General features: G+C 46.8%; 1 protein-coding gene across 2 annotated transcripts in view; it reads right to left on the bottom strand.

The window, feature by feature from the left end:
* Nucleotides 1-25,000, bottom strand: part of LOC134095359 (SH3 and multiple ankyrin repeat domains protein 2-like) — a 152,090-nt gene that overhangs the window by 91,838 nt on the left and 35,252 nt on the right. For both annotated transcript variants that reach the window (XM_062548826.1, XM_062548827.1), the window contains exons 2-7: nucleotides 19,515-19,742; nucleotides 16,349-16,552; nucleotides 15,962-16,033; nucleotides 12,550-12,658; nucleotides 9,981-10,132; nucleotides 2-169 (exon numbers count right to left, since the gene is read on the bottom strand). In XM_062548826.1, the coding sequence (XP_062404810.1) occupies nucleotides 2-169; nucleotides 9,981-10,132; nucleotides 12,550-12,658; nucleotides 15,962-16,033; nucleotides 16,349-16,552; nucleotides 19,515-19,718 (909 nt within the window). In that variant the 5' untranslated portion in view covers nucleotides 19,719-19,742. The remainder of the gene's footprint in view (nucleotide 1; nucleotides 170-9,980; nucleotides 10,133-12,549; nucleotides 12,659-15,961; nucleotides 16,034-16,348; nucleotides 16,553-19,514; nucleotides 19,743-25,000) is intronic.

The raw sequence follows: 25,000 nt of genomic DNA, 5'->3' as shown, positions 1-25,000 counted from the left end.
CCTGATGGACTTCGTGCCAGCCATTCTCGTCCTGGCAGCAGACGGAGGCGTGCTCGTGGAGAAGCAGCTCGCAGCAGTAGGGGTCTCCCCCCACCATGGCCGTGTGGTAGAGCGCAGTCAGCCCGCGGCTGTCCTTGTAGTCCGGGGACGCGCCCAGCTCCAGCAGAGTCTGTCAGCAGAAATGCAGCATGTCAGCCCACAGGCAACACATCCATCCTCCCAGTGTACTGTACAGCCAGGACAAGTCACCCACTACACATACAGGCGTGCGGCACACTCACAGAAGGGACCATGGTGAGGGTAGAGAAGATGGCAAAGAAACATGGTGACTGGCAAAGAAACATGGTATTGTGGGACATACAGTACTGAGCATCCAAGTGAGTTAAACTGAAATACTTTTTTCAACAATCACAAATGATGTCCAATTAAATCCAGGTGTTTCTCAGTGCTTATTGGGAAGCTGTTTATCACACAAGCAACCTATACTAGTGTAACCCAGGCTTTATTGCCTGGGTTTACTTAAACTGGTTTTCATAAAAGTAATGAATATATTATTATATTATTAAAACTAATGAATATGTTATTATATTTAATATAGTATGGTTAATACTGTTTTACTGTTGCCAAAATAGGTCAAGAGGTCAAGTCTGTGTTTTGATTTGTTCCTTTTATGTATTTATGTAGCTCCTGCCCCTTTAAGGTTACGGGCAGCAAAGGTTGCCATGGCAATTGAAGTCAGTTTTGTGGCTGCACGCACTGTTTTGCTGTGAGGCAGATGAGCGGTTTTTCTAGAAAGACAAAGTTGGAGAAATAGTTTGACGTTGGAGTTTTGATGTAATCAAAAGAATATAGTAGAGTTTAGTTTTCCTTTTTCCTTTCTGACGGATTGGAGACGGAGTTACACGTTAATTAATAGTAATAGTTAACAGTTGTATTATATTCCTGTATTTAGTATTGGCTCGTTTTGCCTGTCTGGATAGCTAGCTGCTAGAGAGCTGACTCCGGGCTAGTTTCTTCACCCAGTCAAGGACATTCACACTGGAACTACAACAACTGGACTGTTGACTAATCCAACTCTCAGCGTCGGACCGTTTTGCCTTTTCCAACCGGTGCATCGGGACACGGGAGCGGTAAGCTTGAGGACGAGACCGGACCGTTTCGTTCACGAACGTTAGCTGCTACCTGGGGAAGCTAACAGCACGGTAAGCTGCAACTAGCCTGTTGAGGCGAAGGGGCTATTTTCAGCCACACCGCTCGCGAGCCGCGACCAGGCCTGCATCTCTGTGTTGTCTGTCTGTGTGTGTGTGTGCGAACGTGTGTGTGGGGCCCATGTTTTTTGTTTGTATAATTTAGTTCCCAGTGTTAATCTGGGTAGAGGTCAATAACATTTTGAGTGTATTTCAATGTCGTATTGACCGTGATTGTCATATTTGCCTGACAGCCATCCTGTAATTACTGGAATTGCTATTCCATCTGTACATAATCTTTTCTTCATCTTAAGTAAATCAATAATATTTTTACTTATCTTACAACGTGGTCTGATTCGCTCATTTACATCGAACCCTGTGACACCCCATTAGGCTGATCTCTGTCCCCCTCATTCCCTTAAACCGGCGCCTGAGGGTTGGGGTGCTACATAAAATGGAGGCACCGCTGGGATTATAATATTGTTTAATTAGCTGTTACATCAGACCACGTAGCGTACATAACTTAAATAGGGATTTCTAAAGTAATCTTTTGACTGCTTTGTAAAGCAACAACATAGTAACAAATTATTTCTATAGCCTGTTGATATTAATCTGCTGTGTTTGTAATATTCTTGTACAATTTAGCCTATGCTTGCACTTAGGCCACTTATTTTAGTTTATTAACGTGTAATAGCTGCTAATGAGTAGCACTTAATAAGCTTCTTGTATAGCATATTATTATTATTATTATTCCTTGTAGCTTATATAATTATATTTCATCGCCTTCCTAATAACCAGTCATTAAATAGGCCTGTATTAAATTCTACAGTTTAGCGACGATTGTCAAAGTAAAGTCCTGCTTTAAATTACAGTTGGCATAGCATTTTAAAATATAATAAATAAATAAAATAAAATGAACAGTTCTATAGTAAGCACAACACAGAGCATGGCACAGCTACTTAACTGGTGCAAAGGGGAAGGCATTGATCCTGAGTATGCCCTGATGGTGAAAGATGTCCCTGAAGATACCGAAGTGAGCGTCATTGAAGACACGCTGCAGTCCATCAAAGTCCTTGGAAGAGTGAGAGTAAGAGGAAGGACATATGACTCTGAGCTCCAGTGTCTCACAGTGTTGTGTGAGTGCCGTGAGAAAGTAAGAGCCCACACCATTCCTCCTGATGTGTGGCCTGAGGGCAGCCGCTGGTCATGGAGGATCACGGGAGCTTCTGACGTTTCAATCATCATTCCAGAGAATCCACAGTCACCCACTAAAGGTTCAGAGGATGAAACCGCTCTAAAGGGTGTGAACAACCCATTCCAAGCATGTTCTCCAGAGGCCATCATCCGGGCTGTTGGAGATCTAATGGAGAGGCAGGGCAGGCTCTCAGGTGAGTCAAGTGTTTTCAAGAGGCTACGCACGTTTTCCGGTGTCACCCCCACTCCACCTGGTGAAGAACAGCTTGATAGCTGGGTAGATCAGGCCCGTTTCATGATTGAAAACTGTAATCGGTCAGACAGAGAGAAGAGCCTGAAGGTTATAGAAAGTCTGAAAGGACCAGCGCTTGAGATGGCCAGGGCTGTTAGAAGCAGCAACCCACATGCATCAGCCAGAGACTATGTTGATGTGATTGAGAACACATTTGGAGTGAATGAGACTGGAGAAGAGCTTTACTTTGCCTTCAGACTACTTTGCCAGCAGCCAGGGGAGAAGCTTTCTGAATTTGTCAGACGCATTGAGAGACATTTATGTAAAGTTGTGCAGCGAAGAGGTCTCCCATCCTCTGCCGTGAACAACGCACGCCTAGACCAGCTCATTAAAGGAGCACTGGGGGCGGACATGATGATTCTAAATCTCAGATTGAGAGAACGTCAGAACAATCCACCCACGTTTATCCATCTTTTGAATGAGATTCTCGCAGAAGAGGGGTATGAAACATCACGCCAACAGCTCAAGTCCACCCTGAAGTCGGTTCGTGTGAAAAGTGCTGTGGCGCACGCTGACAGTGATATGCAAGCCCTCAGGAATGAGATAGCAGCATTGAAGCTTCAGACATCGGAGCACAGAGCTGTGCAGCCCATGCATTCAGCAGTTGGCCAAGAATTTCCCTCCACCGATGATGAGTGTGAGAGTGGAGATGTGAATGCCCTGAAAAAAGAGGTGAGAAAGTTAAGAAAGCAGCTCAAAGTTATGACTGTCCGTCCAGCCACAGCAGCCACCGAGAGGCCAGCCCGTCAGCTGAATTCCCCCAACTCCCCTCAGCATCAGCACAGTGCATACCAACAGACACGGTCTAGGGATTTCTTTTGCTACCGATGTGGTGAGGATGGGCATGTTGCCACAAAGTGCAGAGCTCCTGAAGACCCACAGAAAGTTGTGCAGAAGTTCATCGACGCGCAGCGAAAAAACAGAGACAGAGGAGGACGTGGCCCAGCTGGTAATGACTCCTCTGATGTCCGGGTTAGAAGAGGGGCAGTGAGAACTCGACCGGGGTGTCTGCCTGAAGGTCTTGTAGGTCCACCGTCCACAGCTCAGATTAAAGTGGAGGGAAAGAGATGCACAGCCCTCCTCGACAGTGGATCACAAGTGACCATCATTTTTGACAGCTGGTACACTGAGCACCTGGCCCATGTCCCCCTTCAACCAGTCAGTGGACTAGCCATATGGGGGCTGAGTGACTCTGATAGCAGCTATCCTTATCGTGGCTACATCCAAGTAGAATTACAGCTCCCAAATAAGATGGCTGGTGACACAGGGCCTATCTCCATCCTTGCTTTAGTGTGCCCTGACCCTCGTTGCTCTGACAGTATCCCCATTCTGGTGGGCACCAATGTTCATAAAGTTCGTCCGGGCAATGGTGTCTCACCTGTCGGGCAAAGCACCGACCCAATTCACTCACTAAGAGTTTGCACGTCCCAGTACGACAGTGAATGGCCAGCTCAGCCTACATATGTTCCGGGCAAGCACAGAGATACTGTCGCCGATGTCAAGTGGGTTGGCCCTGGTCCATTGGTCATTCCTGGTGCTAGTGAGCACATTGCCACATGTAAAGTTACTGAAGCACAGCCACTAAAGAAAGGCATACTCATCACAGAGCGCGCCTCCTCTATTGCTCTCCCCACCAGTGTATTTGTCCAGCCCACTGTGCTGTTTTCTTCTGCTCTTGACAAGAACAAATTTCTAGTCATGTTAAAGAATGAGTCACTCAAGGAGACCGCAATTCCTGCTGGCACTATTATCGCACATCTTCATGTTGCTGATACTGTGGTGGAGCCCAAAGGAGCTGAGCCGAATTCCACTGCAAGGATCGACCCAGACCTGTTTGATTTTGGAGACTCCCCTGTTCCTGAAGATTGGAAAGCAAGGCTCTCAAGAAGGCTGGCTGAGAGGACCGGAGTATTCTCCATGGATGAGTGGGATGTCGGACTGGCCAAGGGGGTGGAACATCGGATCCGGTTGAGTGATGAAAAGCATTTCAGAGAGAGGTCCCGTCGGATAGCGCCTGCTGACTTTGATGACTTGAGACGTCATCTACAGGGGCTGTTAGCAGCGGGAATCATAAAGGAGTCTAGGAGCCCTTATGCATCCCCCATTGTCATTGCTAGGAAGAAGTCAGGCCAGTTGCGCATGTGCGTGGACTACCGCACTTTGAACCGACACACAGTACCTGACCAGTACGCTGTTCCCCGCATTGATGATGCCCTGGATTGTCTCAGTGGCAGCCGGTGGTTCTCCGTCCTTGACCTCCGCAGTGGGTACTATCAGATCCAAATGGCAGAAGAGGACAAAGAGAAGACAGCATTCATCTGCCCTCTTGGGTTTTATCAGTTTGAGAGGATGCCACAAGGAGTCACAGGGGCCCCTGCAACATTCCAACGGCTCATGGAAAAGACAGTTGGAGACATGCATCTGCTTGAAGTCATTGTTTACCTTGATGACATCATAGTCTTTGGGAGGACCCTGGAACAACACGAAGAGCGCCTGTTCAAAGTCCTTGACAGATTAGAGGAGAGTGGGTTGAAGCTATCCATGGATAAGTGCCAGTTCTGCCGCGCACAAGTCACGTATGTTGGCCACATCGTGTCAGAGGCTGGCATTGCCACAGATCCCGCCAAGGTAGAGGCTGTGGCCAACTGGAAGCAACCCACTGACCTCCCGTCTCTACAGTCCTTCCTGGGTTTCTGCGGATACTACCGCCGTTTCATCAGAGACTTCTCCATAATAGTTCGTCCATTGACAGAGCTGACCAAAGGCTACCCTCCCACTCAAAGAGGCAAGAGAACTGTTACATCTTCAGCCGGTACAACCTATTACAAGGTGAAAGAGCCTTTCGGAGAGAGGTGGGATAACACATGCACTCAAGCCTTTAACCAGATCATCCAGAGCCTGACAAGTGCACCAGTCCTTGCTTTTGCAGACCCCACCAAGCCCTATGTTTTGCACGTAGATGCTAGTCTGCATGGTTTAGGAGCTGTATTAAATCAAGAGTATCCTGAGGGTCTCCGACCAGTTGCTTTTGCCAGCCGCAAGCTGAGTCCCTCTGAGAAGAACTACCCTGTCCATCAGCTCGAGTTCCTGGCATTGAAGTGGGCTGTAGTTGACAAGTTTCACGACTATCTGTATGGCGTGAACTTCACCATCAGGACGGATAACAACCCTCTGACTTATGTCCTGACCACTGCAAAGCTGAATGCCGCAGGTCATCGCTGGCTCGCGGCTTTGTCTTCATACAGTTTCACCATACAGTATAGGCCTGGGTGCAGTAATATTGATGCAGACTCACTATCCCGGAATGTGTTCTGCGGGAGCAATGGTCCATGGCAAGACATCCCCTCTGAGAGCATCCAGGCTCTTTGCAAGCAAGTTGAGGTTGGGGAAAGTGCGGCCCTTCCTAGGTGTGCAGAGGTTCTTGGTATCCCACCTGAAGCAATTCCAGACTGTTATGCTTTTCCTGTTCGTCTTGACGTTGGACATCTGGAACAGTTGAGCAACCCTGAGCTTTGCAAAGCCCAAGATGCTGACCCGGTAATAGCCCCAGTGAAACAGTCTGTGGAAAGTGGATGTGCATCAAATAATGCGCAGCATGACTCTAGGGAGACAGCACTGTTGAGGCGAGAGGGGCCCAAGCTGAGGATAATGAACAGTTTGCTCTATAGAGTCATTCAGCGATCATCTGGAAATGAAGTTCAGCAGTTTGTCTTGCCTAGAGTGTATATCCCGATGGTGATCAGGTCTCTTCACGATGATTGCGGACATATGGGCATTGAGAGGACGACAGACCTCATCAAAGATAGGTTTTACTGGCCTAGAATGGGAGCTGAGATTGAAGCCTATGTGAGGAACTGTGGCAGATGCGTTGCACGGAAGACCCCACCGCAAAAAGCTGCTTTATTGAAACAGATCACAAGCAAGGGGCCACTTGACCTGGTGTGCATGGACTTCCTCTCCCTTGAGCCTGATTCACAAGGATTTGCCAACATACTAGTTGTGACAGACCATTTTACGCGATATGCCCAGGCATTCCCCACCCGTGACCAGAAGGCTGCAACAGTTGCAAAGGTCTTGTGTGAGAAGTACTTTGTGCACTATGGATTACCGGGTCGAATCCACTCAGATCAGGGGCGGGATTTTGAGTCCAAGTTGATCCATGACCTTCTGAAGACGCTGGGAGTCAGGAAGTCTCGCACAACGCCCTATCACCCTCAGGGAGACCCACAGCCAGAGAGATTTAATAGGACCCTTCTCTCCATGCTGGGTACATTGGATCCAAAGCAGAAGCACAGGTGGAGTCAGCAGATCAGTCAGTTGGTGCACGCCTACAACTGCACCAGGAATGATGCCACTGGATTTTCTCCTTACCTGTTGATGTTTGGCCGTGAAGCCCGCCTGCCTGTTGATATGTGTTTCCAAGTGTCTCCTGAGAAGGTAGAAAGTGTCAGTCATCAGCACTATGTTAAGAAGCTGAAGACAGATCTACACCGGGCGTATCAACTTGCTACAGAAGCTGCTGGGAAATGTCACGAGCGGAACAAAAGAGCTCACGACAAACTAGTCAAGGAGCAGGTCCTGGGGACAGGAGATCGTGTCCTACTCAGAAACTTTGGGGTCACCGGAAAGCACAAGCTCCAAGACAAGTGGAAATCAGTGCCGTATGTTGTCATTGGGAAAATGGATAATCTGCCAGTATACCAGGTGAAGCCAGAGAGAGGAATGGGAGCGATCAAGACGATCCATCGGAACCATCTGTTGCCCATTGGATATTTGGTGAGGTTGCCTGGAGATGACAGTGAGCCTGATGTACCCCAGAGGCGAGTGACCAGATCCCAGAGGTTTCGCCATGAGCAGTCTGATCCCACAGCTCTGATTGAGGTGGTTGCTACAAGTTCCTCCGAGTCCGAAGATGTCCACCTGGGATTTCGACTGTCCTCAGCTTATGGGAGACGAAGGAACCAGGAAAGCGTGTTACCTTTGATCCACGTACCTGCAGCTGAACGGTGTGATGTGCCAGCCGTTGAGGTCTTGTCCAGCCCGCATCCTGCGGCGGAGATGGTTCCAGAAGAGGGAGCAGACTCCAGAGACAGTGAAGCTGACGTTCAGAGGAGCCCAGTGACTGCGAGACCCCGAAGAGAGCCTAGACCTGTGACGAGGTTTGGCTACGACGCTCCAGGAAATCCTTGTGATAGAACACTGAACATCTTGAGCAGGGGAGTGCTTGCCGGCTGTGGGGCCTACGAAGACCTGGGAAGATGTCGAAGCCACACTTTTTGGTGTCACCCTTTGGCACTGTGCTCTGGTTGTGCTAGATTCAAATAGCTTCCATGGGTTTTAAATTCTAGCAGTGTATTCAGTGCCCTTAGCACTAAATTCTTACCTTTGGTTTGATGGGGACATCAAAAACTTTTAGAGGGGGGAGAGTGTAACCCAGGCTTTATTGCCTGGGTTTACTTAAACTGGTTTTCATAAAAGTAATGAATATATTATTATATTATTAAAACTAATGAATATGTTATTATATTTAATATAGTATGGTTAATACTGTTTTACTGTTGCCAAAATAGGTCAAGAGGTCAAGTCTGTGTTTTGATTTGTTCCTTTTATGTATTTATGTAGCTCCTGCCCCTTTAAGGTTACGGGCAGCAAAGGTTGCCATGGCAATTGAAGTCAGTTTTGTGGCTGCACGCACTGTTTTGCTGTGAGGCAGATGAGCGGTTTTTCTAGAAAGACAAAGTTGGAGAAATAGTTTGACGTTGGAGTTTTGATGTAATCAAAAGAATATAGTAGAGTTTAGTTTTCCTTTTTCCTTTCTGACGGATTGGAGACGGAGTTACACGTTAATTAATAGTAATAGTTAACAGTTGTATTATATTCCTGTATTTAGTATTGGCTCGTTTTGCCTGTCTGGATAGCTAGCTGCTAGAGAGCTGACTCCGGGCTAGTTTCTTCACCCAGTCAAGGACATTCACACTGGAACTACAACAACTGGACTGTTGACTAATCCAACTCTCAGCGTCGGACCGTTTTGCCTTTTCCAACCGGTGCATCGGGACACGGGAGCGGTAAGCTTGAGGACGAGACCGGACCGTTTCGTTCACGAACGTTAGCTGCTACCTGGGGAAGCTAACAGCACGGTAAGCTGCAACTAGCCTGTTGAGGCGAAGGGGCTATTTTCAGCCACACCGCTCGCGAGCCGCGACCAGGCCTGCATCTCTGTGTTGTCTGTCTGTGTGTGTGTGTGCGAACGTGTGTGTGGGGCCCATGTTTTTTGTTTGTATAATTTAGTTCCCAGTGTTAATCTGGGTAGAGGTCAATAACATTTTGAGTGTATTTCAATGTCGTATTGACCGTGATTGTCATATTTGCCTGACAGCCATCCTGTAATTACTGGAATTGCTATTCCATCTGTACATAATCTTTTCTTCATCTTAAGTAAATCAATAATATTTTTACTTATCTTACAACGTGGTCTGATTCGCTCATTTACATCGAACCCTGTGACACCCCATTAGGCTGATCTCTGTCCCCCTCATTCCCTTAAACCGGCGCCTGAGGGTTGGGGTGCTACACTAGGGGTGTGGAAACTTCAACCTAACAAGACATTCATGTCTAGATTCCATTGACAAAAATACAGGTGTTTGGGATCTGGTGTGCAATTCTTAGTATAAAATATTGCAATACAGCACTGCAGCTATTTGCCAACTTAACCCTCCAGCATGATATGGTGCAGGTACCAGAGGCAATCTAATAATAAGATCGAATCTAATAATAAAACGGTCAGTGATGGAGACATACTGTACCTTTACTACAATTTTACACCCTCTGGTAATTGAACCCATGTCTAATGACCCACTCATGCACTGGCCTGCAGTGCCTGCACAGCCTCACAGCATGAAATAGCCATTCTGTGAATAGAAAAATGAATAGAATAGAATATATACTTTTTTGATCCCGTGAGGGAAATTCAGTTCTCTGCATTTAACCCAATTTAACCGAATTAGTGAACACACAGCACACAGTGAAGTGAATCACACAACCCAGAGCAGTGAGCTGCCTGCCCAACCAGCGACGCTCGGGGAGCAGTGAGGGGTTAGGTGCCTTGCTCAAGGGCACTTCAGCCGTGGACTGGTCGGGGATCGAACCGGCAACCCTCAGGTTACAAGCCCAACGCCCTAACCAGTAGGCCACGGCTGCCCAACAAAATGACAGAATGGCTGATAATGTGGAGCCCAGCAGCTCTGCAGGTCTGTGCCGCCTCTGTGCCGCCTCTGTGCCGCCTCTGCTCTGATGGGCAGACTCACCGTGAGGGTGACCTGGTTCTTAGAGCGGGCAGCTTTGTGAAGAGCCGTCATGCCGTCTTTGGCCCGGAAGTCCAGATGAGCGCCTCCGTTCCTCAGCACTTTGATGATGTCCTCCATGTTGTCCAGGTGAGCGGCGAAGGTCAGGGGCGTTTCTGGGAGAGAGAGGAAAAAAAAACATCATCCGCCATTATCAGCCAGACTCAGCGTGGAAGATCCGGCCAGGATTAGTCACTCCCATTCGCCATTTCCCCTTTTTATATTATGGTGTAAAATAACAGCCGTCAACACAATTCAGTGTCATTCACTCGAAATAAACACATGGCCAACAAGATGACATTTAAATAATAGAAACACTTTCTTTTGACATAAAGGTGTAAATTGATGTATGATTTGCACTGTTTTAAGCATACACTGCAACAACGTACTGTAGATTATCATGCAGAATTACTTATTTGAAAAGCGAAGGTTACGTTTTGTTGTGCAGGAAAATCAAGGTTTCCACTTCTTGAACGGAGGCTAAAAATACCTAATGGAAATGGTGCTAATTTGCAGATTTGATTTATTGGTGAGCTATTTCTGCAAGGTCATAGTGGTCAGATCCATCAGACGGAGAAAGTTAAGTACATGTAAGTCCTCTGGCAACTGAAGAGGGGAGAGGCTGGACTTGGCACCATGAGCTGTGGAGAGACTCAGAGGTGTTTTTAAGCAACGCCAGAGAGAAGACCTCCATCATCACCTCGTACATGAAACCATCAACACAGTCCCACTTGAGAGACGAGATCAGGTCTCCGCAAAGCACAACTTTCACATCCCCCTCTGATTCCACCCACATTTACCGGTCCAGATACAGTATATTTATATCAAATTAATATGTGTGCTGTGAGACACATCACAGCACTCAACTGTTCATTTGTCAAATTCACTCCAACTTCCAAAGAGACTCTTAAGTCACTGGCAGATCAATGTTCCTGTCCACTCAATCAGGTCTAAAGCACACTCATCTATCATCAGATCTACAAGTCAATTGCTTTAATGATGAGGGAAGAGGCAAAAGCAAAGGAACGAGGCTGTCACAGCCTCCCACTGTTTTAGATGGTAATATCCGGACCACCTTGGGTGTTTCCAAGGGCTGGGAGGAATAGCAAGCCATTACAGGGGTGTGAAAACTTCATATTCTTCCAGATGATTGTCTCTCTCGTAACGCCCACCGTGTTCACATGCACCGCTGAAATCAATACCAACAGAGAGGATTCAAACACAATTTCAGAGGACTGAGGAGATTCGGCTCAAATATTAATCTCTGCCATTATCCACCACACTCAGGAGACTATCTTGGCATCACTACAAAAAAAGAATTTGAGTTTACTGTGGCAGCACTCTAATTCATTCATTCAACCTCAATGAATAACACATCTTCGGATGGCCATTATGTACACAAACACAGCCTAAAACATCTTCAAACTGGCACTGAGCACCTGTGTAGGCCCATAGGTAGGAGGCTCACAAAAGAGGCAGTGGTGTCTCTCAGTCTGCCTGTCTGTCTCTCATAAACCACACCACAGTCTGGGTGGAGTTGTCATCGACCCCCATGTTCATTTAAAAATCAATCCCATCGACCGACTTAAATGCCTGTCTGTTTTGAAAGGATGACAGTATCTATAGACTGATGAATGACGAGGCTGCGAGAATTCATCTGCGGCTTTCCCCATCCCCCCACCATGATAAAAAGGCAAGGAAAAGGCACACGACGCAATGCCCTGGACGGCTATGACAAAGCTGTTTTTTTTTTTTTTTGCACTCGGGTGACAGCGTACCGCTGGGAATGCAGACGTATGAGCCAAATCATTTTTTGCAATTATTGAGAGCGAGAGAAAGGTTTAATTGGCACTACGCTCACCGGGCGCTGCACCCGTCATCAAGAAATACAACCACAATTAAAGAGGTGGGGGCGGGTTGGGGACCGGGGGCAGGAAGCTCGGCTGACGTCAGAGCTCTTTTTTTGTCTCCCGAGAAGAACCTTCCCACGCACTAATTGATTATCCCAATGTGATGTACTTCTGCTAATACTTTGCTTCATCTGGCAATGACGTTCACTTGCGCTCTTGATTGAAGGTCGCGTCCTCCGGGCCACATTACAGTAGGGTGCTGTTCCGCAAGGTAAGCAGCGGTAAGAAAGGTAAACACTACTCTGATACAGAGCAGCTGCAGCAGAGCTGGAGCACGGTGTGTGTGTGAGCCAAGCCTTTTGTTTGAAGTGCTGCAGTGTACTCTGACGAGGGCCAAAGTGGGGCTGTGCTGGAAGGATTTCGTATTGTGTGAGAGAACAATGGAGAGTGATCCTGTAAGTTTCAATAAGGAATGATACTGCAGAGCCGAGAGCTGAGTTGGTAAAACAGGCTGTTAGGGTATGAATGATGGATGTGTGTGTGTGTGTGTGTGTGTGTGTGTGTGTGTGTGTGTGTGTACAGTACATGACCCTGCTGAGCTGAGTTGTTGAGAGCTGTTAGAATAAGAATAAGGTGTGTATGAGATTGTGTGTGTGTGCACATATGCATTTATGTGTACATACCCCCGGTCTCGGGGTCATGGTAGTTGGGGTCAAGGCCTCTTTCCAACATCTTTGACAGTTTCTCCACCTGATGGTGTTGGATGAAGTCCATGAACTTCCTCAAGTTGGCCTGGAAACAGACAAAAAAGCTCCATGAGAGTGCGGCTTGTGCGTGGTGCGGATAGAGCTGTGTGCTCTGAAATGGAGAGAGAGAGAGATAGACGTCGAAAAGGAGAAAGAGAGACAGAGAAAGAGAGAGAGAGAGAGAGAGAGAGAGAAGATGAGAATTTGAGAATTTGATGATTGAATGTTTCTGCTTGGGCAATCTGAGCGTGGATGGCGTTACAGGACGGCACATTCCCTCAGCTTTCCAGGCCAGTTATAAATAGATAAGAGAGCAGATCCCTGAGCACTACAGTGAGCCTCGGAGCATCAGCGGGAGAGCAGCCACTGCGTAGAGCCGGAGTACAGACGGAGTAGAGAGAGAGTAGAGCAGATGTAGATGGAGTAGAGGAGGAGTATAAACAGAGTAGAGCAGGAGTAAAGACAGAGTACAGAGAGAGTAGAGCAGTGTAGATGGAGTAGAGGAGGAGTATAAACAGAGTAGAGCAGGAGTACAGACGGAGTAGAGAGAGAGTAGAGCAGGAGTAGAGAGAGTACAGCAGAGGTGCGTTCAAATTTGGCAAACAGTGGCAAACGTTCGTGGTGGACATGTTTTCTTTGAACAGTTCAATTTTCATTCTAACAGTAAATTCATTGTTGCCTTCATCAGAGTCACGTCCAGTTCCACTGTATGCTCGCGGAGCACTACCAAAGATCCTCCGCTTTAACCCTCTCTGGCACTACCTCCTCAGACCGATTGTTGGCAAACGTTCGCCTATGGTTGTGAATTTGAACGCACATCAGGAGTAGACAGAGTATAGATGGAATAGAGCAGTGTAGATGGAGTAGATACGTAGTATAGATGTAGAAGAGCAGGAGTATAGATGGAGTAGATATGGAGTATAGATCGAGTAGAGCACTGTAGATAGAGTAGATATGGAGTATATGTAGATGGAGTTGAGCAGTGTAGGATACGGTCTATACGGATAGAGCAGGAGGAACTAAGATGAGGAGGACAGAGAGAGTAGTGGTGGACAGACTAACCACTACCTTTAGTTTACACATGGAGCATTGGAAGCAGAACGTTTTGTATTTTTATATTCCTGTGCACAACGCCACCAGAGGGTTAGTTGGCTTCAGAAGGCCAGCGGATAGAGTGGCAGAGGGACGCAGCTGAGGACACACAAGACAGAGGCTGAGGGGAGGCTCATTTCAAACTAGCACTGCAGGAGGCCAGACTCAGCTCTGACAGATCAACACACACTTCTATTCACACCTTTCTCTCACTCTTCCCCTGTCTTCCTAGAGAGAAAAAGACAGAGGGAGATGGGAGGGAGAGAGAGAGAGAGATAGGAAAGCAAGGAAGAGAGAGAGAGAGAGAGAGAGAGAGAGAGAGAGAGAGAGAGAATAGGTGTTATTGTGAAGGCTGGAGGAAGCAAACAGACAGTCTCCAAAGGCACAATGATAGAAAGGTGTGAGGACGATTGGTGTGCCTCTATCAATTACACTTTTACAAATGACCACAGAGTGACGCATTGGTGCACCCTGCCGACCGCTGCTGGTCAGATAAAGGACACTGCGGAGGGGAGGAGAGAGATGGAGAGAGCCTTGGGAGTAAGTAATGACCAGAGAAAACCAGACGAACAGGCTGTGTACTGCCCGGAGGAGCCTGTCGTCTGAACGGGACTCATCCAGACACGCCTGAGGGGCTCGCCTCACACACAGCACCACTACCACACCGTAGTCTGGCGGTCAGCTGGTGGACAGTGAGTTACGGCAGGAATCTCTGCCCTTCAATAATTCACGCGGACATCTGATCTGCGTCCATCTGCCCACTGCCTGCTTGGTCCAACACACACACGGTGTGAGGAGATGGACACTGACCTTTTTGACCCCAGCGGGCTGGTCTCCGGTGATTATGTACTTATGGCCATTACCTGTTCCCACAGGCTCAGCACGGTGCACCCCCCCATAGAGGGAAAGCATTTAGATGTCATGACACAGAGCTGAGGAACAGCAGGGAACAGGAAACTCAGACATACTAGGGTCATTACAGAAAAAAAAGCTGCAATGGTCAGACAGAGGAGAGAGAATCTAGTCATACACACACACACACACACACACACACACACACACACAGATCTATACTCTTACTCATAAGTCATTCCATACTCCCCTAAAAAATGCTGTTTTGAAGTTGAATTGTTATCCTTTCGCTTCCTCCAATCAAATTCATTTACACTGTGAGCCAACCACGGAGACAAAGTCAAAGTATCACCGGCACCAAAAATGCCCTTTAGGGTGTAGCTTGCCCAGTATTTATAGAAGCGTTTATAGAATAATAAGGCAAAGTGCAGCTTTACGGTCCAGTTTACAAGACTCTTTCTCATCCACAGAATCAGAGTGTGGATGAGGTTGGAGATATCGTACTGAGAGAAAGGACAGACAAAATGGAATGATCGAGAAAGAAAGAGAAAAAGGAGAGAGTGAGAGATGTAGAGCTAAATGAAGGAATGAGAGAGCCCTTTGCTCTTGACCCAGAAATGTCAGCTGTGTCAAGAGGCTTGGTGCTCGGAGAAAGAGGGCAGCCCTGTAGACCACGTTCCCAGAGAGGAAGTGTTGGAGCCAAACCACACACGCCTCAACACACACACACATACACACACACACTCTGTCTCACACACACACACACACACACACACACACACACACAGCCAGGAATCCACAACATGGTTCAGCTGCCACTTCATGTACCCAAAGAACAAACCTCTCAATCAGTTGTACAACTGGGTAATTTGCTGCCGACATTTTGAGAGACACCGACGTCTCTCATCCAATCAATCATCGGAGGGCCACCAATGGACTCCAATCCAAAATGTCTCACTAATGTGAAAAGAGTTCAAATAAAAGCCCACTGATTCCCCTGAGCTCTTCTCTGACTCATGACTCGTGACTCGTGACTCATGACTCGTGACTCGTGTCCATCAGGAGCGATTGGGTTGAGAAGCAGGTGAGTGGCATAGATTGCACTCATCACTTTAATTTTGTGATCATCTCAAAATGACTATACTTCCCCATCACTTTCCCTGACCTTTTATCCTAATCCAAACTAAATGTAGATCTACCAGAAGCTCACCTACAGTACACACCAGACAGATGGTGAAGTGAAGGAAGGATGACTGACTGTGGTAAATAAACTGTGGAGCTGGTGCTGATTACAAAGAGCTTTCTTCATACATATTCAGTTTTCTTCACACAACTCAGTTTGGGTGACAAATTGGGTGTATACATGACAAAACGCACAGCACATTAAAAAAACATTTATTCTCACCTTTGTGTGAAGTTTGGCAATCAGCTTCTCCTCCACATTCGGTTGTTTGTAGACTCTGCTCTTGTATCGGAACTGTGGTGTGCATAGAACACAAAGGCAGAGTTCAGATCTGACATGTAATACTACAGTAGGCTACATGCTCACATGCTGTATGCAAAGAAGAGTTTATACTGTAGATTAATTATTCAGTGTTTCTTGGCACGGCCACACTGTCCTCATATCAGCTTATTTTGCATAATGGGTTTAAAAAAAAATAGGGAAATAAGGAACAACGATATTTAATCTGTGCTGTTGAGGTTATTTTTTGTACAATCTAATGGAACTGTGTGTGTATTCACTCTGGTGAATTTCCACTGGTGGTGTATTTGTGGTTGAGGTCCGCTGTACCTCCAGGGACGGAACCCCTTTGCTGATTGGCTGGGGATACTCCCGGAGGAGGCGTTCCTCGTCCAGGAACTTGCCGTCGCGGCCGTTGCTCGCCGGCTGGTAGAGGCCATAGTTCAGGACGTCCTTTAGGCTCTGACTCAATGTGCACAGGATCCGTTGCTTGGCAACCCACACAGTGGCATCAGGGTTGAACCTCATACATTTCTGTGGGGGGCGGGAGGCGGGGGGTGGGGGAGGGCAGAAACAGGTGGGGGAGAGGGGGTTGGAAGGGTTACAGTCGGCTGGGTTGGCAAAGGGAGTCGATGGCGGGCTGAGAGCCAGCACACCTTTAGCCATTCTCCCCGATGAAAAGCATTTTGGGCACAAGAGCAACACTTGCTCGCGAGCAGATAAACAAGCATGCAATTACAAACTGTTATTTAGTCATCCATTGTTTTCTTTTATAATTCTGTCTAAATAATGCTGGATGGGCTCTATTGACCTAATGCCTCCCCTGCAGCGAGGCAGATTACCGACAAACACATACAAATGCACAGCGGGCTACATAATAGAGGATTAGGCCCCAGCACTGGGCCTTTCACTTCTCCACAGCTGATGGTAGTGGATTTTGGTGCTCTGGTTATGTGTGAATGTGTGAGCAATGTGTGAATAAAAAAAGAAAATATCACAGGCGGCGCTGAATGCCTTAATCCCATGGCTGGCTGGGCGAGAGCGAGAGGGAAAGCAGAAGGACGGCAGGGGCTAAGCAGATGTCTGGCATTTGGGCGCACGAGAGTTCAGGAATATGTTTCTTTTTCATGTGCCCGGCTCGCTGTGATTATTGCTCCCCTCGCGCTCTAGTCGTTACGGCTTCACAGCGGGAGGGACACCAGGCGGCCCCCGGTAACCTTCTGTGGGCAGAGCTGCTCAGGGGTGATATTTCAGCACCATTTCTGCACTGGCATTGATGTCCCCAAAAAAATGTTAATTGGCTATGGCCCAAGTGCTGACACTGTGCACTCTTCATATCGGGAACTTTTAATTATGTTTCCATTCTGAAATGCGTTATGATTGGAATAGACTGTTACCGAGTCTCTTGCTTGTGCTGTGGCAGAATACTGCCCTGATGTTTACATATAAAGCCTGGTAGCTTCCCTTTTCTTTCCCTACTCTTCCACAGCCCAATTCATTAACATAAAGGTACCGGTATTCATATAGAAACATTATATATATAGATGAATATAGAATCATTATCCTCTTATTTTGGATACAATGCAGGCCAATAGCAAGTAAGAGAAATCCTATAGGAAGGAATCTCATGAGACAACATACTGTAGCGTGTGTGGGGGAAGGAGAGGCATGAAAATATGCAATACTACACATGGAGGACAATTACCCCAGAGAGGGCTGTGTATTTGCATGTAATCCCCTGGTTCATCGACGAGGACTCTTAGTGCATCTAATAACCTTTAGATGTTTGTTTTACTAATCCCAACTAATTAAATAATATTAAAAAGAGCTACACACTTATTTAGTAATATTATGCAAACTGAATAAATAACGGAAACCAAGCCACTGTGGTGGCAATAATCCGTCTGTCATGAATCTTGTTGACTGAACTCATCCAGGAATTAAGGGCGTATTCATCCATGCGGTCAACATAAAGTCCCCATGCCACACATAATCTCACACTGTATGCAGAGGAGGAAACATGCTAAATAATTGACCAATATTTCTTTTCCTGTGGGCGTTAGTGTTTTGCACATACTGTATGGCCCATGAACACAGCTAAAAACAAAACAATGATGTGTGAAGAAAATTATTACTGCGTGTGGCGAGAACAAGAAAAACCAGACCACATGTAACACAGAAATGACAATCTTTGCTGCTCCTTCATCCGTCGCATGTTATTATGTGTGGAGACAACACACAGTGAGTAAACAGAGGACGCAGTGAGAAATATGTAAATGCACTTGTTTTCTCCATGGGTCGATTTTCATTGCTTCCACTGGTCAGCGGGTGGTTGCTGAGAGATACTGTGTGAATCCTCTCATCTCTCAGTCTGTTTGAAGTCCTGTTGAATTCTGTGAACATTAAAGACTACTCCTTCACAAGATATCTGGAGGCTGTCTGTAACACCCATTGGATTGTTATGCACTGTCACAAAACCTGTGGATCAACGCATGCTGAGCCTGCTTCTAATTTGGCTGCCAACCACTGTCGCTTAAAAAGGCCAATCACTGGAAATCGAAATACTGTACATGGGCAAATGTGCTAAAAGAAACAAGCCAGGACAATTCTTCATTTGTTTCCCTTTTGTTCATGCAGGTTGTCTGTGAGGGGCTACAAGATTGCCTTTTCACGTTCATAAATCACCCTCGTTCTGTCTCCCCTGCCTTCTTCTTATTTGTAATAAATGTGGGGAATCGTGTTTTGCTTCATTTCCTGCTCCCGTTTATTGGCTTCTTCCGAGGAGAGGTGATGCTGGGAACCTTTAGCCTTCATTAAGCTGCTGTTAGGATCACCTCCAGAGGCTTGGAGAAACCCTCTCTCCTGAGACAATCAGTGGGCTCCATACATCAACCCCCCCCCCCCGCCCGCGCCCCCCCCTCCGCGTACCATGCAATAGCGCCACCCACGCAGCGCGCCCGTCCGCACAGCTTAATCCTCGCCTGTTACAGCCTAACGACGTGACCGCCAAATGGCTACCCTCATGTTTTAACCATAGAGTTGGCGAAAAAACCAAACAACCTTGCAGGCTTAATGAGACGAAGGCCTGTCCACGCAGGCAGGTGGAAACGGACTGATGACTAACGCTCGCTCGCACCTACCTGCAGTCGGAGACGTACTGCACACAAACACACAGGCACTCTCTCAACCTGTTATGGGTAGGTATGACACCTGCTATTGTTTGAGAGCGGCTGCGAGTTTTGTTTGATCAATACATAACGAGAGACCCAAACAAGGTAATGACCACAAGTACACCACTCACAGAGACACAGACACACAGATACACAAACACACGCATACACGGACGCCCACACACGCGCACATACGCACGCACACACGCGCACACACACACGCACGCATGCTTGTTCACAAACACACACACACACACACACACACACACACACACACACAAACACATCCACCACCAGCTGGGTCAAAGTGATCATTGGCCCCTTACGGTCTGCTGCAGGTCAGGGATGATGACGCGGATGACCAGGGAGTTGGTGTGGATGTCCTCCATTCGGCTGGGTGGCCTGGCGGCGGTGGCTCTTATGGTCTCGTAGATGGTCTCCTCTTTGGAGCTGTCGGAGCCGGATTCCTCGGAGTAGTCTGAAAAGCTCTGGGCCATCTCATCCTCACTTGACGTGGGGCTCCGGGGCATAGTCAGCCGGCCACTCCGAGTCCGCTGCAGAGAGGAAGCACGGCGGTTAGGAGAGCCACCCTCACAATAATGACACACCTGATTTTACAGCTTCACTGGAAACTGTATGATCCAACATTCATGTCTATTGCACCATAAATTCAAAGACAAATATCCATAAATCTGTTTGATGTAGGGACATCTGCAGTGACAGATCTGTCTACCATCGGGTTCATCCCGAGCTAAAGGAGAATAGAGGCTGTGTCTCTTTTCTCTGCCATTTCCAATCCGGTAGGTGGATTGGGAAAGCGCAGTAATACAGAGGGCAATGATGGGGGTAAAACACACATTACCCTGGGGTAATAAGGTGTCAGGGGCACGGACGCTCGTTCACACAGAGGTACCTGATGCTCGGGTCTCTCGGGCCCGAAAACCGATTCTGGTTCAGTCTGGTGCTGACATGTGCATCATGCTCTTTAAATGTATCACTTCAAAACCTGTAATGAACAATCTACACTGAAATGGCCTCTGCCATCCTGCGGCGATCCCCGTAATAGGTCTTTATTTAAAGGTCTAAAGCCTGATAGGAAAACACAGACAGAAGCCTCAAGGTAGAAAGAAAGCCTGAAAAATGACAGCCCACTGTTTTCATCATTAAGCTAAAAAAAGGGACTGTGATTTCTTCCTCCACTGAGTGGAAGCTATAGATTTCGAAAGTTGCTGCAGGACCTTGGACAGCTCCAGGCTCAGGGCAGTCTGCATTGTGTCCTAGCCTCACCCAAACGCACCTGAGCAGCTGGGAAGCGCAGCACTGAAACCTGCTACCTGGAAGTCGATGTGACAAGTATAAATAAAGACCTGTTCATCTGTGTCTCCCCAAATCACCGCACGCACGTCTTCATAGGGAGAGCTGAGCGCTTCATCCTTGAGTCTGGTGCTGGTGGAGGGGAGGCTGGGACCGCACTCCTGTTGTCTGTGTGGACCCAAGGCTTGTCCTCATTTATCTTCTCTCTCATTTATCATGTAAGGAAGACTTTGCTTAACTCCGCTCTCCCTCGCTCCCTCACTCCCTCGCTGGCTCTCTCTCTCTCTCTCTCTCTCTCTCTCTCTCTCTCTCTCTCTGTCTCTCTCTCTCATCTGTGATGTGTGTGTAGAAACATTACGGAGACAAGATGACCTGGATAAACGCAGCAAACTCGGCTGCCCCTGGGTACCAGAGCTTTAATGATAATGGCTGTGTAGTGACATCCTTTAGGACCCGCGCTGCTCGGGCCTCAGCTTCGCCACTTTATCACTGGCTCTGGAGCGCTGAACCCAGGGCTCAGTCAGTGCGTCAGCTGTGGGTCACTCTAAACGATGTGGCCACTGCTTCTGCAGAGGGTCTTGACCACAGCAGCACCCCCCCCCTCTCCCCCCGCTGCCTGACCCGAACTCTGCTGGCAGAGACTGAGACATGCTGCTGGGGCAAGAGCAGCTCATAACATTCAATTCAGCTGGTGTTGAGAGGAAGCTCTGCTTGTAGTCACGGTTGAAATGGTTCTTAGACTCTTCTGAAAGTCAGACTTAGTAGTATAGGGGGCTATCTGGATGGTGTTTGTAGGGGCTAAAGATCTCATACCAACACAGGCTAAGGCTACGCCAATGCTTTTCCAACGTGACTGCACTGTGCTGTTGGACAGGAAATAAATAGACTGCACTTCCTGAGGGAGTTGGGGCTGTGGGGCACATAATGCCGGAGCATTCCAGCTCATTATGCATGGGGCTGGGGGAGGGGGGAAAGAGCAAGGGTACGACACAAACACCCACACAAGGATTTTCTGCTGCATTTTTCACCTTTTTTTCTCTCTCTCCTTTTTTTCTGGAGCATTCGCATGCCTATGGTCTCTTTCATCATCACACTCTGGAGTGCTTTGGCTCCATCAGAATTGTCAGCTACTTCAAAACCCCAAAATGCTCAAAAACGATTTCAACTGGAGGATATCCAAATGTCCAAACATTTTAGTCACTTCATCTTCATTATGCGCTCACTCAGGCTGACAGCTGACTAATCGCACATCAAGAAAACACTTATTCTTTTAGCCATTTAGATTTTCACTCATTTTAGCGTGGCAGAGACAAAAAAGTGTGCTTGTTACCACACACATTATGCATGTGGAGCCTAATCCCAAAATCACATTCAGCACAGTTTAGAGATGAAGAGAGAGAGAGAGAGAGAGAGAGAGAGAGAGAGAGAGCAAAAGAGGAGTCACATGGGCTCAATAAGGCATATGTTGACATGGTAACAAGGGAATAGGTTTTTGGACGTGGGGGTTTGTGAAAACAACACAAATGCATTACAGTGACCTCCAGGGAACTCAGCTTGGCAGGGTTTAACAATCACAAACGATGTGACTCGGGTGGTCTATATTGTGTAGAGTTCTGTTGTGATTGTTTTCTATTGAGCTTCAGTTCCACTGACCCTTCTGCTGGTGAAAGCAGATGGCAGGCAAACAATAAAATCTGATCACATATGTGACCCTGTAAAGCGGAACCAGTCGTTTCGGTAAAATTTAGTAAATTAAGTTATTGCGCTCACGTGAACGGCCACAAACTAAGCTTTCCAACGATATGTATATCGAGGGTATTACACAAACTATCGCTAAGATAAACGCATCCAAAGTTGACATGGTTCTCCTGTCATGATTTGCCAGAAGAGGAGAAATCACCTGTTTAAGCGGCGCGTGCACAACGGGAATGACAGCAAATGTGTTGAATCTTCGCCGTGTTTAACAGTCAAAACGTAGGTTTTTCAGTGAAATGCGTTCACGATATGAAACGGTAGACTGTATACAGCCGAATTATGCGAAAACGTGAAATTCAACATTTTAACCCGGAAGTTTGCTATTGTTGATTTTCTCAAAATAACGATGTGCGCAAAACGACTGATTTCGCTGTGAATGGTCACATATACACATTTAAAAGAATGTGGGGCATTTATTAGCTTCATTAGCATACAAATGAGGCGTGTGGGAAAATCCAACGCATGTACAGTAAGAACATTTAACAAGCGACTCATTAATACACAACCTTTGAATCAATGTAGATTTTTTTTTGCATATCTAGTTAATTAGAGCGCCAAGCTGTGTGGAAGGTAAATCCACCATCTCACATGACTCTCCTAGTCCATGCATTTTCTACTGTATATTGCTCCTTACTGTACAGTAGGTTGGCGAAATGCTTCCATAATGCAAAAAGCATCCGCAAAAAAAGAACAGATGGCTCTTTAAAAGTATTGTGTATGTCCAAAATAATGTTTCTTCTAATTCAACAAGCTCTATATCCAGTTCAATGAGCTCAAGGCTTCATTGATTCACTGAGTAAATCTTGGAGGAGTACTTTCACCCACAGAGCTGCAGGCTCCCAAAGTGATGACAGGAAGGCATTCAACAGCATTTTATCGTGCACTCCCAGGAGAAACCAAATCTGATCTGAACAAACGCCTTTGGTGTATGATGAAAGCCTTGCTTTAACGAATCTCTAAAAAACATTCTGAGTGTGTCTGCGTTTCTGAAAGCATAGTTCAGCTCCTCACTACTGATCGATCAGTTCTAAAGTACAGTAACAATAGGGGTTTGTGAGAAGGACCTTAGGAGTTCACAACACATTCATCACTCTGAGAAAGGCCACCTATTGTCACTGGTACTGCATCATTTTGCTGAAGTATTTTCTTTGGGTCCACATGGGTTAGATCTCTCATTCACTGGCCAATTGTCCTGTAAAAGGAACAGAGCTGAACAAAACTTAAAAGGTGAACACAGTGACTAGGAGAGATCTGAAAGAACTCATCACAAGTTTTCTCTTCCTGTGGTTTGGCTGTTTTCTTCTGGCCTGGCCCCTTATTTCAGGCAGATTTAAACTCGAACACCACAGTTCATAACCGTTTCCCTCAAACAAGAAAAATGTCAGGCCAATCAGCAGCCAGAGGAGAAAACTAAACCAAAACTTATTGTGATAAACAGTAGAAGCAACACTTGCAAGCATAAAAAAAAATGCAGAAAGGTAAGTATACAGCAAAGGTAGACCCACTACCTTTTACACACTGCCTGAACAGTCGGAAGGAATCGGCAAAAGAATAGCTCTGCGAATAGTGTTGTAGTTCATAACTGTGTGCAAACTAGGATACTGCTGCTGATATAGGTCACATGTGCTGTAGCACTGCACATGAGAGACAAACATGATAACAAGCAAGTGGGCAGTATGTCCCACATATGGGGAAGCTCACATACCCACTACAGGATATAGAACGCAAGACTTGACAGTTCAACAACTGCGATTACAGATCACATTCTCAGACACTGGGGTAAATACAAAAAAATGATTGCAATTGGACCACTTGGTGAAATCAACGAGGGTGAGACTGATTACAGTATATATGATTGCAAGTAGATGTCAAGAGGAACTTAAGGGAAGTATTTTCCCCTGTGTGAGATCAAAAGCTCACAGGTGCATCCCAGACAATTCTTTGGAAATGAATCAATCAGGGGTTTCACAGTGCAGGGTGCAGGGGCTTCATACGAATGGAAAACCGTGCGTGTGTGTGTGTATATGTGTAGTGTAATGCATTTTTGTCTCTTGCTCATTTAACATCTTTAACTGTATACTTTTTGTACAGCACTCCCTCGCGTCAGAAAATATGCCTATGCCTCATGACTACACCTGTGTCCCTGTGTGAAATGTTCCAATCTACATTGATACTGACTGACGTAATTGGCCATGAGGGCGGCAGATGGACTCATCACCTCCAGTGATGTCCATGGAGTTCAGCCTCACATTAACGCATTGACTGATGTGCTGACGCTACCTCCAGGTACACTCCCTTTGTGAGGTCCTTTATGAATCACTTCTGGCTGCTGCACAGCACAGCGTTTCTATAGAAGCCTTTCTATAGCTGCCCTTCCTCCATGTTAAATTAGAAGTCGTAGTAGCACTGAAAGGTTGAACAAATGAGTCCTGCTGCATTCGCTGACAGAAAAAGGTCAGCTGTGATTGTTACAGCAACAGTTTACCAGCACAGTGAAATGTACAACCTGGACACACAGCTTAACAAGTCACCTAGCGCCGACAGGAAAAGATCAGCCAAACAATGCGTCTGTAATGTTTACGAGATTCTTGAAAAGAAAATGGCAGCCGAGCTAACGGAAACACACAGATTGATATGCAGGAAGTCCAGTGCATGCACTGCTATTCTGTGGGCTGCTGGTGAAGTCCATTATAGCCCCTTTATTCTTCCGATAAGGCAGGAATATAATGGATGCCATCCCATT

Source organism: Sardina pilchardus, chromosome 11 (genome assembly GCF_963854185.1).
Source record: "Sardina pilchardus chromosome 11, fSarPil1.1, whole genome shotgun sequence".
In the NCBI taxonomy this organism is placed as follows: Eukaryota; Metazoa; Chordata; class Actinopteri; order Clupeiformes; family Clupeidae; genus Sardina; species Sardina pilchardus.
Note: the sequence above shows the minus strand (reverse complement) of the source record. Positions and strands in the feature narration are given on the sequence as shown.